Source organism: Diceros bicornis, chromosome 6 (assembly GCF_020826845.1).
Source record: "Diceros bicornis minor isolate mBicDic1 chromosome 6, mDicBic1.mat.cur, whole genome shotgun sequence".
Classification (NCBI taxonomy): Eukaryota; Metazoa; Chordata; class Mammalia; order Perissodactyla; family Rhinocerotidae; genus Diceros; species Diceros bicornis.
In genome coordinates this window covers 62477864-62493079 of record NC_080745.1, presented here as the reverse complement: position 1 = coordinate 62493079, position 15216 = coordinate 62477864, and the positions used below count along the sequence as shown (strand labels likewise).

Genomic DNA, 15216 nt, shown 5'->3' with positions numbered 1-15216 from the left:
GACTTTCTTCTTGACATGGTCCATCAAAGCACTTCATTCCACCTGAGTGCAAACAGAACCAATCAGGTTTCAGGTTATCTTCGAATATTTTACCATGCTGCTCCTTACTCTAAGCTCTTTTTTGGCCACAAAAGATACTTGCTGAAAAAAAATTCTTTTGGCCCACTTTCAGGAGTTGAGAGCTTTTCTCAGTATCTGTCATTTTACTGTATTATATACTCAGATTAGGTTTTATATTAAATCAACAACATAATCTGGATGGAGTTTCCACTGCAGCTAAGTGATGTAGTTTTATGTCCCATGAGGAGTATCGTATGAGCTTCTTTGAAAATTCGTTATTGCTCTTGACTCATTCCTTAATTAAGTGCCTGCCTGTGCTTTCTCTTATCTGTTCAAGCTTCGTTCTTCTCAGGAATGGGTTCTTTCTGATTGACTCCTTGAATAAAATACGGCATAACACTGCCGCTGGCTCTTCCCAGATGGAGACTGTGGCCCCAGAGTCTCCTCGTTATTGTTTGGGTTTTTTTTTCCTCTCTGTTGAAATGGAAGAACTTTGCACTTTCTCCTTAGACCAGCAGGTTTCAACGCATTTCCGTTTATTTTTAACTGAGGAGTGCTGAAGGTTAAGTGGAATCTGAAGTACAAACCCTGAGCATCCAGGAATGAAGGGATTTGTTATTCTACTTTTCTTTACAAAACGTCCTTTGTCTGGAAACACTCCTTTCACCTCCGGAATTTTCTCTGTATGTCAGTCACTTGTGTGTTACTCACTGTATGCCTGGGTTGTATGCACACGTGGGGTTATCACATTTAGAGTTTGAGAAGGTCTTATCGCTCATTAACTCCACACAACTAGGTACTTTTTCTTTTCTTTTCTTTATTATTACAAAAGTAGTATCTGCTCCTACTAGGACTTAACAGTCTAATATAAGTATGACAAATAGTGTTTTAAAAATAATTCATGTGCGGGGCCGGCCCGGTGGCGCAAGCGGTTAAGTGCGCGCGCTCCGCTGCGGCGGCCCGGGGTTCGCTGGTTCGGATCCCGGGCGCGCACCGACGCACTGCTTGGTAAGCCATGCTGTGGCGGCGTCCCATATAAAGTGGAGGAAGATGGGCACAGATGTTAGCCCAGGGCCGTCTTCCTCAGCAAAAAAAAAGAGGAGGATTGGCGGATGTTAGCTCAGGGCTGATCTCCTCACAAAAAAAAAAAAAAAAAAAAAAAAAAAAAAATAATTCATGTGCCAATGTCAGTTAGCTGGTATTGAGTGCCTGGGGAGCTGTGTTGAGGAATGATTCTGAGGCCAGGAAGTATGCTATGATTGATTAGTGATGTTTGCCTTGAGTACAGAATAGGGACATGGAAGCCAATGTGTGTATTTGCTGTTCCTGGTCTACTAAAGATATTTATGTTCAATTCAGTGTGAAAAGAATCATTTTATTTAAATATAAATGGAAAGAAAATCATTTCTAGGTAACTTCTTTTAAGGCAGTGCACATCCAGGTACTCAATAGAGGCCAGTGCTGGCGTTAGGCCGGGGCTGCTGAGTCCATGGGAGGACATGATGGACTTGCTTGAGTGTGCCCTACTCCCCTCGCCAGCCCAGTATGGGAAGGAAATTCATTGCAGGCTGACTGTACTGATATTTGGTCCCATCTGTAGTAGGCAGAATAATGCCCCTGAGTCTGTGAATGTGCTAGACTACATGGCAAAGGGGAATTAAAGTTGCAGATGGAATTAAGGTTGCTAATCAGCTGGCCTTAAGATAAGGGGAGTATCCTAGGTTTTCCAGGTTGGTCCTATATAATCACAAGGGTCCTTAAAAGTGGAAGAAAAGAATCAGAAGACAGGCCAGAGATGGCACCATGAGAAGGACTCAGTTCAGCTAAGCTTTCCGCCTGACATTGCTGGCTTTGAAGATGGAGGAAGAGGGCCTCGTGCCAAGGAATACAGGGGGCCTCTAGAAGCTGGAAAGGGCAAGGAGACAGATCCTCTCCTAGAGTTCCCAGCAAAGAATGCAGTCCTGCCAAAAGCTTGATTTTAGCCCAGTGAGACCCATTTCAGACTTCTAAACTATAGAACTGCAAGATAATAAATTTATGTTGTTTTAAGCCACTAAGTTTGGCAATTTGTTACAGCAGCAATACAAAACTAATACACTATCTAGGTTGCCTCAATGTAATGATAAGGATAACCATTAATATTTAGTGCCTGGGACTGTTGCTAAGCATTTTATAAGCATTGTCTCACTTGGTCCATAGTCGTCCTATGAGATAGGTACTGTTATTTATCCCTACTTTACAGATGGAGATATAGAAGGTTAATGATATCAAGTAACTAGCCCAAGGACACAGAACTAGTAAGAGTCAGAGCCAGGGCTTGAACCCAGGTCTCCAGGATACCAAAGTCTGTGCCGGTAACCACCGCCTCTGACCGTGATGTTGCCCCACATTGGTCACACAGTGGCCACTGTCCTGGGCCTATCGCTTGCCTGGCTTCAGCTGCTGCCTTTTTCTGACTTATGTTTGTCATCTGACTGCAGACCATTCACATGGCTCCAGCCCTTGTCAGAGTCTTTACCGCTGACTTCCAGGCCTTCTCCTGTGGCTACAGACCACCCTCCCACCCCTCCCTGCACCCTTGCCCGCTTTGTGTTCTTCCAGCCATGCCTCAGATCCTCTGGATTTAGACTCTGTCCTTAGGATTAGCCTCTACCTCTGATCCCGGCTGCACGGGGTGGGGCCAGAAGGGATTGAAGAGCTGCTGGAGTTTCCCCTTGGTGTTCATTGCTGAGCTCACTAATAAAGAACGTGATGGGCCTCAGGAAAGCACAAGGTAAATGGGTCTGGAGCCTCCAAGTCAGGTCTGGACTGCAGCGGCAGAGCCTTGGCAAAGGAGGAAAGAAGCCTGCAGCTCTGTCCAGCCAGGACTTGGTGCTCAGGAGCCACAATCAAGAAAATGCCTGGCAAGCCTTGTTTGTGAGTCAGATTTCCACACATAATTCTATTGTAAAGAATTGGCATTTGTTATCTTAAAATCCCCCCGTGCTTTAAGTGTATTCAAATATAAAAATATTGATTGGCTGTAATTCTTTCCTAGGAAGTGTAATACATGTGATATTTGAGAATATGTGTGGAAATTCAGTTAGAATTAACTCATAAGCATTTATTAATCTGAAGGAGGAGACTTGACTTCAAACAAATAAAGTTACTGTTAAAAAAGTGTGAATTGAATCCTCTTTTTTATTCTCTGTTAGGACATTAGGCTGGGTGTAGAATTTAATAATAAAGATTAGTAATAGTAGCAGCTAGCATTCATTTAGCAATTATGAATGTGCTTAGCACACTCTTATGTGCTGTGCAATGTGCTAAGCACTTGGCAAGCTTGTCACTGAATACTCATGACACACCTAAGAGATATGTACCATTATTATCACCATTTTACAGATGGGAAAAGAGAAGCTTGGAGGATTTAAACAACTTGACCCAAGATAATTGTGGGCAAAGAGTTATAACAGCTATCATTTCCCTTTCTGCATGAGAATTTGACCTTCAGTTGGCTTCCTAGCTCTGTTACCTTGGTAACCTGATAAGAGCCAAATGTCAACTGTGTTTCTAGGCAACATGACCTATGATAAAAATGACCCCTAATTGACTGGTAAATTGCATCTGGAACTGGGAGGAGCTGTATGTGAACTATAAATACCTGAAAGGGACACCATACTTTGGGCTTCCCCGAGGGCAGTGACTGGCATGCCTCTTGTGGGGACCCTGGAAGCTATGCCTCAGGAGTTGCTATGAGACATGCTGTTCCTGTGGGACACGAGGCTTTTCACCAAGGTGGCTACTCCACCTGCGTGATACGGATCTTGTCTCCTTGCACTGGTGCAAAGACGGCCCAAATGAGGAATGCCGCTTGGCACTGTCCAGCTGGCCTGCATCCTACAGCCTTCTGAGTAGACTGGTGCCAGCATGGCCCACGGTCATCTTGTGAGTCTGAGTGATCAGTTGGTTCTAAAAAGTCTGCTTGGTGTTGGACTGGTGGGGGTTGCAGTGCTGCAGCCAGAAGTGGAAGAATCAAAATCAGAACCTATGTATTTTGATCCTAGTGCCCAAGCCTCTCACCATCCTTCTAGGGTGCCTCCAGGAGCATTAATAACTCTGCTAAGGTCACAGGACTGATGGTTAGCAGATCCTAGTTTATCTACTCCCAAAATCATGCTCTTAACCACCAGTTAAGGCATGACTACAAGGTAAAAAGACCTGTTTGTCACTGGTGGCTCATTTAGCCCTGCCTCGATCATTGTACCCATACGTGCCTGGCTCTCAAGTGTCACCGGTAGGTGGCCTGACAGTGTAGGTGGACAGGAAAGGGTCAGCTTAGGTCATCCCCGAAGTTATGCTTCTTTAGTTTTGCCGTTGCATTTCTTCTTCTCCTCCCCTCCTCCACCTCCACCTCCTTCCTCTTTTTAAAAAAAATTTTTTTTGTGAACTACTGTTATTATTTATTTATTTTTATTGAGGTAACATTGGTTTATAAGATTATATAAATTTCAAGTGTACATCATGATATTTCGACTTCTGTATAGACTACATTGCTTTCACCACCAAAAGTCTAGTTTCCATCCGTCACCATACACATCTGCCCCTTTACCCCTTTCATCCTCCTGCACCTCCTTTCCCGTCTGGTAACCACCAATCTATTCTCTGTATCTATGTGTTTGTTTGTTGTTGTTCTTGTTTTGTCTTCCACATAATACCATATGTGAAATCATATAGTATTTGGCTTTCTCCTTCTGGCTTATTTCACTTAGCATAATACCCTCAAGGTCCATCCATGTTGTCCCAAATGGCAAGATTTCATCTTTTCTGTGGCTGAGTAGCATTCCATTGTGTGTGTGTGTGTGTGTGTGTGTGTGTGTGTGTATCTCATATCTTCTTTATCCATTCATCCATTGATGGGCACTTAGGTTGTTTCCAAGTCTTGGCTATTGTGAATAATAGCCAAGAGGTGCACATATCTTTTTGAATTAGTGTTTTTGTGTTCTTTGGATAAATACCCAGAAGTAGAATAGCTGGATCATATGGTAGTTCTATTTTTAATTTTTTGAGGAATCTCCATACTGTTTTCCATAGTGGCTGCACCAATTTACATTCTCGCCAGCAGTGTATAAGGGTTTCCTTTTCTCCACAGCCTCTCCGACACTTGTTATTTCTTGTCTTTTTAATAATGTGAACTACTTTTAGACTTAAAGAGAAGTTACAAAAATGCTACTGTTCCTGTATACCTTTCACCCAGATTTCCCTAATATTAGCATCTTACATAGCCATAGTACAATTATTAAAATGAGGAAATTAACCTTGGTTAATTTAACCTTGGGAATTTAACCTTGGTTAACTAACCTCCAGACCTTGTTCAAATTTCACTAGTTTTCCCCTTAATGTTCTCTTTCTGTTTGTAGGTAGGATCCTAGATGCTGATAGGATCTTGGATGCAGATCCTAGATAGCATCCCACAGTAGTTATTTCTTCTTACTCTCCTCCAATTTGTAACAATTCCTCAGTCGTTCCTTGTCTTGACACTTTTGAAGAGCACTGATCACTTATTTTGTAGAATGCCCTCAGTTTGGGTTTGTCAGATGTTTTCTATGATTGGACTGAGGTTATGCATTTTTGGCAAGAATGCTATAGAAATGATGTTGCATCCTCCTCAGTACATTCTATCAAGTGATCATGATATTGATGTGTCTTATTACTAGTGCTCATTCTTTATCCTTTCTTTTCTTTTTTTAATTCTTTCTTTAATCCACAAAAAACTCAGCACGTTAAGATGGGGTCGTAATACCAAGGGCAGACATCCCTGTCCTTATTTTATTAGCATGCCAGCTCTAGCCAGGGCTGCTCTTGCTGCTACTATTTTCTTCCACATTTTATTTTCCTAAACCTTCCTGGCTCCTTCAATTTTGCATCTACCTCTCAGACGTGGAAATCAGTTCTCTCAAATACAACTTTGTTAGTGAAAATAGCTAGCTCACTCCATGACCCTTTTACCACTGTGTCAACAGGGGTGACAGATGGTGTGTGTGAGGTTTGTGCTCTGGTGTTGCCAGCCTGGGAGATTTGGTTATTGGTGATTGAAACTGTCCTGACACCACTCTGCCCTGGACCAGCTTCTTGGATATTTAATGTAACATCTCCACCATGTCAGGAAACACTTAACTGATGAGGTAGAAAAAAGGACTTGGGGGTCCAGCCCAGTGGCGTAGTGGTTAAGTTCGCACGCTCTGCTTTGGTGGCCCAGGGTTTGTGGTTTCAGATCCCGGGCGTGGACCTACATACTGCTCATCAAGCCTTGCTGTGGTGGCGTGCCACATACAAAATAGAGGAAAATGAGCACGGATGTTAGCTCAGGGACAATCTGCCTCAGCCCCCCCGCCCCCCCCAAAAAAAAACCGTTGGATTTTTTCTTTTTCTTTCTTTGGACAATATTTAAGGTAACACAAACATGATCAGGGCCCTGCATTTCTTATTTTATTTTATTTTTTTTTAAAGATTTTATTTATTCATTTTTTTCCCCCCAAAGCCCCAGTAGATAGTTGTATGTCATAGGTTCACATCCTTCTAGTTGCTGTACGTGGGACTCGGCCTCGGGTTGGACGGAGAAGTGGTGCCTTGGGGCGTGCCCAGGATCCGAACCCCGGGCTGCCAGCATCAGAGCGCGCACACTTAACCGCTAAGCCACGGAGCCGGCCCCTTATTTTATTTTTTTCATAGGCTAAAAAACTAAAATATAAAAAGATGAATGGTGAAAAATCTTTCTCCAGTCCTCCTTGTCCTTCCTCTTCCTAGCTCCTAGGAAAGCACTGATCTTAATTGTTTACGTCTCTTTCCAGAGTTTCTTTTTGCATATACAAGCAAATACAAAAATGGAATCTTATTTTTCCCTTCTTTGGGGGCCAAAGGTAGCATGTTATTTTTCTAAAATGTTGTATTTCTCAAAAATTCTGATTCATCAAGAATATGTATTTTTCTTTTTTTATCTCAGGTCTTTTTGAAAAAATTAAATATTATAGCCCTAGTGCAGCTTCCTTTGCTTCAGAATCCAATTGTCCTCACTCCCTCTCCAGAGGTAACCACTACCACGAATTCAACTTTTATCATTCCCAGCATGTTTATATCTGTTATATGTATACATATTTATCAATTCATGAACAATATCTATTATTGTTTTACATGCCTTAAAACTTTGTATAAACAGTACCATACTGAAAATACCCTTCTAAAACTTTTTCACTCAACATTATGTTTTTTGTTAATGGTCACAAAATTTATATTTTGATTATCAAAAGGATTATCAAAGTTTGAAACAAGGTCCAGTAGGAGCTATGCTATGTAATAATGTAATATCTGGTCACTGGAAAGTTTACAAATCAGTATTTTATATAATTAAAAAAAAATCAATCAGTATTTTATATAATTAAAAACATAAGGAGAGCCATCATTTATTTTTTTAATAACCTGAAATTATTTTTGCTTTGGGAATCTAATTGTATGTACTTGATCATAATTACCTGGGCCCTTAAAAAAATGTCGATAGGGTCTTTCTCATATATGAAAGCAACACAAACTATTGTGGATAATTTGGAAGACAAAGAAAAGTATAAAATAGAAAATAAAATGTCCATAATCTGTACTACTCCAGAAACAGCCACCATATGCATCTTGATGTATTTCTTTCCAGGCTTTTTTTTCTATGCACATACAAATATTTTGTTTCACAGCTAGGATTATGTTATATAAAGTTCATTATCCTCAACTTTACTTTATGACCATGACCTCTTTCCAATGAATGTTCTTGGGAAATGTGATATAAATAGTTGTATAGAATTCATCATACAAATTTACCAGATTGTATTTAACTGGTCCCCAGAGATCTAAGTAGTGAGGAAATGGTATATCTATGTATATTGATTAAATTCAAACTACTTTTTTTTCTCAGAGTATCCTATTCAACTTCAAACTACATATTTTGCCTAAGCAAATAAGTCCCCAGTAATTGTGTGATATGACTGAGTGAATGCAACCTCTTGACAATATCAAAGCTCCATTTTTAATGCAAGGCTAAAATTGTGCTCCCAAAACGCATACTTCAGAGTCATAAAGTAGTAGGGCATTGTTGGTTACTCAGGTTTGAGTAGAATCTGCTGTTGTAACTGAATGGTTTTCACACACAATTTTGGTCTCCGTGGATTTATGCTTAATAGTGAAAGCCAAAGGTCAATGTGCTGTCTCCTTTGAAATAACCAATTACGTGGGTGACCAAAAAATACAGTTCCTGTTGTTATGTTTTTGAGATGGTACTATGTTGATAGAAGTGGCTCTAACACATTCTTTTTAACTGTTGCATAATATTCCATTGTTTAAATAAATCATAGATTATCTATTCTTTGTTGTTCCTGCTTACAGTTACTTTTTGCTGTTATAAACAATGCTATGGTTATATATTTAAAAATTAAGCCCATTCTTTTAAATGCAAATGAGCATATCTATACTTTTTGAGTCCTGTGGTCCAGAAAGGGCCTGAGGGTTGTTAATATTATTCTCCTTTATACCCCACATTTACTGGGTGTCCTTATTGTGTAGATAGATAGTTGGAGGGATGGATGGATGGATGGATGGATGCATGGATGCATGGATGCATGGATGGGTAGATGGATGGATTAATGAATTCTTGAATCTCTTGGTTCAGGATCTCTTGATTTGTCAAACCTGGTGTATCCATCTGTAAAATCTCCTTGCCTGTGTGGAGGAATAACATATAAACTCTTAGTCTCCTTTTCCTTCTAGATGTTGAAATGCTTCAGGCCAGTACATCTAATCCAATCCCTGGAGATGGTTTCTCTCGGACCACTAAGGACTCGATGATCCGCAAGTTTTTAGAAGGTAAGTTGCCTCTGTGAGCAGGGAAGCAAAAAGAGGGAAAGAGAAATAAATGTAAGTTATTGCCTGGTTCCCTATGAGGGTTGTTCCACTCAGGGAATGGGCTGCCACGCACATGGCATGTGGTGTGATTGAAGGCACTCCATCCCCATGAGGTCCTCCTTCAGCCTATTACAGATAGACCAAAAGTTCCCACCAGAGGAGCCACTCATTTGGGTAAACAAGTTGCCTTCAGCAAGACCTCTTTTTAAATGCACATGTTTATTTTTATTTGACCAAAATTTGTTGAGTACTTTACTATGAGCAAAGCACTATTCGGGATGTTGGGGGTGGGAGAACACAAAGAAAAATCAGATATGATCAGTGCCCTCCAGAGACTTTACTTTCTGGTGAAGGAGAATATAAGGAAATATACACCAGTATTATTAAGTCGAGGCTGTATTGCATAGTGGTTAAAAACATGGACTCTGATCTGTATTCAACTTGCCCTTCAGTTAGCTGGAAAACTTTAGGCAATTTACTCATTTCCTCTGAGTCTCAGTTTCTTCAGTCATAAAATGAGATGAAGGTTGTGAGAATTAAATGAGTTATTGTATATTAGGCCTCAGAGCAGGGCCAGGTATATAACAGGCAATAAAGGTTTATTATTGTTGTTGCTATTATTATTATTGAAGATTTCAAAGGTGGGGAATGTTAAATTGCATGGATAATTCCTTAACTCTGTCCAGTGATTTATAATTGATGATGGCGTCTGTTGATCAAGTAGGTATAGAAAGCAGGGTGCTAAGAGGATGGTACTCAGGATGGGAAAAGTGGTTTTGACAGTGAAGAGGAAAGAAAACTTCTAAGCAGTGGTAGACAAACCATAGCCTGGCCAGCTGCCTGTTTTTCTAAATAAAGTGTTATTGGACCATGCTGTGCCTGTTGATTTAGTATTGTCTGTGGCTGCTTTCACACTGTCAGGACAGACCTGAGTACTTGCGTGCATGAGGGACAGGCACTGTGGGAATCACCGTGCCCTGTAGGATAGCCTGCAGCTCTCCTAGGACACCTCATTTTGTTAACATCAAACAAGCCTCCCCAGAATTTCTTCATGCCATTGTACAAGATGTTCGAAGATGAACAGATGGGGGCTTTTCCACTAAATGGGAACTTCCTTGAGGGTAGAGTCTTGGGACTCAGAGCCATCTGATAAGTTGGGACCAGTCTGGTCCGTCCTCTGGACCCAGGACACAGGGAAGCCAAGAGCAGTCTCACCGCAGCTCAGAAAAGATGCAATGAAAAAATTCCCAGTAAATCACTGGAATGGAAATCCTATAGGAAGAAGCCCCAAGATTTATTCATTCCTGTATCTCAAACAGGCGTTTAATAAAGATTTGTTGACCGAATGGTGCTAGGGAGAAGAAGGAAGGGAGAGGGAATCACCTACTATGTGCACGTACTGAGCTGGGTGCTTTTCCTTTATTATTTTGTTCTCACAGTACTCCTGTGAGTTGGTCTCAGAGGGAAATCAGGCTCAGAGAGGTTAACATGCCCAAGGTCACACAACTCGGGTGTGTGAGGGGCAGATGGAGTACACAGCCAGGTCCACTGAGATTCTCGAAGCCAAGAGGGCACCGTGCTCAGGTGCCAGCACAGAGCGTTGCAGCCTGTCACCAGGAAGGAGGCAGTGAAAACCTGAGGGTTGTGGGACTCCAGGGACAGCGAATGGAAGGCAAGCTTCTGTCCTAAATCTTTCTGGTCAGTGGGGAGCAGGGTGGGGGCACAGGTTGGGAAAGAAGGAGTGGAGCATGGAGGTTAAGAGCACATGCTCTGGAGTCAGCTTTCCTGGGCGCCAATCTGCCTCTAAGTGACATTGGGAAAGTTATTTAAATCCTCAAGGCCCCAGTTTCTTCATAGCAAAATGAGAATAATGATTGTAGTTACTCCGCAGCGTTGTTATACAATCAAAGGAGATGAGGTGGGTAATACACCTACAGAGAAAGTCCTCAGGGAGGATTTGCTGTAGTCATTTTGATGCTGAGGACGGGGATGCTGGAGCCATTGGTGGTGAGGACTCCGGGCCACCCTCACTCTGCTGCCCAGGCGCCAGGGTGGGGCTCCAAGTGTGCTTCAGCTTTGGGGGCTGTGCTCTCTTTTCTCTGGTTCTAATGGGATCAATAACTGAATCCCAGCAGTAAAATTGAGATGATAGAGCCTAGTGCTCACTTCCTTTTGCTGCATTGCTGGGCAGCAAATAACGGTGACATCAGTGTTTTCTCAGTGGCTTTGCATGGGGTTCTGAGTAGATCATACAGGAAATGATATAGGGGAAAGCCCTTTGCCAAAGGGCACCACTGTACAATAAGGTATGGTCACTTTCTTTGCTCTTATGACTGGCAGTCACCCAGTTTGATTGATCACGCTTTCGGTCACCTTTCTTTGTGTTTGTAGGCAACAGCATGAGAATGCCCAGTTTGGAGAGGGAGCAGCCCCATCTTGGTGAGGAAGAAGATGTTTATCACACTGTGGATGATGACGACGCCTTTTCCGTGGACCTGGCTAGCAGGCCCCCCGTTCCAGTGCCCAGGCCAGAGGCCAGTGCTTCTGGTGCTCACCAGCTGCCCGACAATGAACCATATATTTCTAAAGGCAAGTGTGGGGCCGGCCCCGTGGCTTAGCGGTTAAGTGTGCACGCTCCGCTACTGGCAGCCCGGGTTCGGATCCCGGGCGCGCACCGACGCCACCGCTTCTCTGGCCATGCTGAGGCCACGTCTCACATATAGCAACTAGAAGGATGTGCAACTATGACATACAACTATTTACTGGGGCTCTGGGGGAAAAAAAAAAGGAGGAGGATTGGCAATAGCTCAGAGCCGGTCTTCCTCAGTAAAAAAAAAAAAAAGAGGAGGATTAGCATGGATGTTAGCTCAGGGCTGATCTTCCTCACATGCACACAAAATAAATAAATAAAAATAAAGGCAAGTGTGGCAGGGAATGATGCCCAGCGAGTCTTCAGAGCTTCTCAGCAGGAATTCCCTGGATCCTCTAGCTTCTGAGCCATTGCTTAGAGACTATCCCCTACTGAATGGTCTCCAACCAGCCCCAGGAGACAAGGTCAGAGTTCAGGGCAGATTCTGGAGCTAGACTAGGGGCAATGATCATATTCAGTTCCGGCCTTCCTGGAGGCATTCAAACACAGTATAAAGATGGAGATAAACAAGATTTCCCTCTACTGCAAATGGCAAGAACTCTGGTAAACGTTTATCTCCTGAATCTCTTCTTCGTCTTATTAATTTTTAATGGCTAACATTTATTGAACTCTACCAAGAGTGCTCTATCTGAAACATGTCATTTAATCTTACAATAGTCTATTAGGTAAGGACCATTATCCTCCCCATTTTACAGATGAGGAAAATGGAGGCTCAAAGATTAAGCCTCCACTTGATTACCACATAACAGAGCCAGGATTTGAACTCAGGGAGTCTGACTCCACAACCCTGGCTTTCAGCCACTATGCTAGGCTGTCTACCTACCTACATTGATAAAAATTGGTGAGAATTAGACTTTGACTTCTTAATGGTCCCTGGGACATCAGTTAGATGCTGATAACATTGTCAGTTTCAATCTCTTTCAGGACTTGATTGTATTACTATGATTACAGGTACTATAAGAGTATAAGAACTGCCAGATCTATGTGCATGCCTTCCATTCCATTTTTAATAGTATAAGCAGGTTGTGGTAGATGTGGCAAAAGGAGATCATAGATTGGGGAAGGTAGCCCTCAACCAGAACCCCAGGTAATTGGGCTAGCGTTGTCAAATAGAGTACAGGATGCCTGTATAAATTGTAATGAATGTAAGTATGAATTTCAGACAAACAGCAAGTAATTTTTTAGTGTAAGTATGTCCCAAATATTGCACTCTTCTTTTTGGTTTTGGTTTTAGTTTGTTAAATCTGGAACCCTAATTTGGGTAGAAATACAGTTGAGGGATGTTATGTAGTATTACCAAGTGCTGTCAGCGCTCGTGGTTTGCCATCCCCTTGGGTAACATCTCCTCTGGCGTGTGTAGCAGACGCTATTGGTGCCCCACCCACATCCCCCAGCTCTTTATGTTTCTGTGCCCGCTGGCTAGACCCTGCCTGTCAAGGCCTGTGTCTCTTAGCCTGATGGCTTTCTCTGGCAGCTGGAGCCTCCCCTGCCCGGTTGTAGGACAGGCTGGAAGAATTTGGGGGATTAACAGCCCTGGAAGCAGCCCTCAATCAATGACTGATGGGGGTTGGTGGCTGAGTACCCATCTTCTGGGAGCACTCTGAGGTGAGTGTTCTACATTGCTTTCCAGAACTCCCAGCTTGCCCACCATGGTAACTTACTGGAAAACCTACCATTTATTGCTTTCTCCACTTCCCTGTCTCACCTCCATCACCTCCCACATAGATGATTTGCACTTGGATCGTTGTCCCTGGGTCTGCCTCTAAGGGAACCCAAACGAAGAAGCATGCAAATATACATCAATAATGCCTAAATGGCAGAGGGGGGCGGAGAGGGAGTTGCTGGCACAGCTCATTGTGGGGAGGCAGTCTGGACAGGGGCACAGGTGATTTCTAAAGAGCCCTGATGGAATTGCTGGGAAACAAAGGAAAGGAGAGAGGCAGGAGAAGGAAAAAAGGGCAGTGGTTTGGAGGCCAGAACACCTGGGTTCATGTCCCAGCTCTTATATTTTGCAGCTGTACACCATAGGATATTGGGCATGACTTACTCTCTTTAGTTTTAGTTTCCTCGTCTATAAAATGGGTATTATAAGAATATATGTATACATTGATGCATATATCATAATAATACTTAATAATACTCTGCCAGAGCCTTATTGTGAGGGTCAGATGAAATAATACATGAGGAACTACTTTATAAACTGTAAAGCACTGTACAGACATCACTTATGTTAACTAGCATGCCAAGATATTACTGTCCTATTGGCATCAATCTCAAGGTTTAGATATGAATAAGGATAATAAAAGCTAACATTGAGTGCTTGCATGTGCCAGGCACTGTTCTAAGCACTTTCCCTGTATTAACTCATATAATCCCCACAGCAACCCAATGAGGAAGGTGCTATTATCATCCTCATTCTACGTATCAGAAAGCAGAGGTAAGGAGAGGTCAAGCCTCTTGTCCAAGATCGTATGGCTCATCAGTGGCAGAGCCAGGATTTGAATCCAGGGAGTCTCCTGCAGAGCCCAGGGAGACTTAATCACTATGCAGTCCTGCCACTAAGTGAACATTTGTCACTTCCCAGTTTTCCCTGTTTAGCTTTTATGGGTCTGTCACTCATGAAGGACTTCATCTAAGTTCCTTTGGAGCCAGGCACACATTTTACCTGTTCCACCACTCCAAGTTGTGTCTTAAGGCACTTGTTGATATGTTAAGTGGCACTTCCTTTTATTCTCAAGCTTCAGGGGTTCCACGGCCAGCTTCAGGTATTCAGGGATCCAGCACACATCCTTGTCCACATTACGCTTTTCTTTACTGATCTCGTAAATGCCAATCATGTCCTCAGGCTGGCTTTGTCTTTCTGGGTTTGAGACCTTGTCTGTTTGGTCTGTCTTCATTTCATAATCCCTACAGCTTCTGCTCATTAGTTGCCTCCAACTAGAATTTTTGAACAGACCACAGAACTGCATACTGTGGTCCTGGGTGTGATCCATCATTATTATTTTTTTGTACAAGATTTTGGTAATTTTTTTTGTAAATGTATAAAATATTATAAAGCCTTTTAGAAAGAGATCTGATTTGACTTTTACCTAGTATATTCTTTATCTCATAGTTTTTGCAGAAAAAAGTCAAGAGCGGCCTGGAAATTTCTATGTTTCCTCAGAGAGCATCAGGAAAGGTAAGCCAGACGTCTTCAGCTTCCTTTGGTATGACCTGAACTTCCGGGTGGTAGAAGTGTCCATGTTTCAGTGACTTCCAGGTGTAACACCTCCTTAGCATTGAAGAACAGAGAGGTCCAGGAGATACCCTAGGTGGAGCTGTACTCATGGTAAAGGGAGAGGATAAGAGATTGGGGGCCCTAGAATATTGTACAAATTGATCATACCAAGGACATGAATACACTAGCAAGTGTCTGTAACAGCACACAAAAGTGCAATCTAAACATTGAAATTGATGCCAATAGGATGAAAGTGGGTGTCCCAGCACCCAGTCTTTACCTAATGATACAGCCTTTCCGTGCTATTTACTTACTCTATGGGCACCAGCTAAACTATACTATAATTCAACTTTTATTTAAGAGACATTTT

The 15216-nt window shown here is 42.4% G+C and overlaps 1 protein-coding gene across 4 annotated transcripts in view; it reads left to right on the top strand.

The window, feature by feature from the left end:
* The window catches only part of PIK3AP1 (phosphoinositide-3-kinase adaptor protein 1), a 115436-nt gene that overhangs the window by 65249 nt on the left and 34971 nt on the right, over nt 1-15216 (top strand). For all 4 annotated transcript variants that reach the window (XM_058543638.1, XM_058543637.1, XM_058543639.1 and 1 more), the window contains 3 exons: nt 8845-8940; nt 11371-11568; nt 14742-14807. In XM_058543638.1, coding sequence (XP_058399621.1) covers nt 8845-8940; nt 11371-11568; nt 14742-14807 — 360 coding nt within the window. The remainder of the gene's footprint in view (nt 1-8844; nt 8941-11370; nt 11569-14741; nt 14808-15216) is intronic.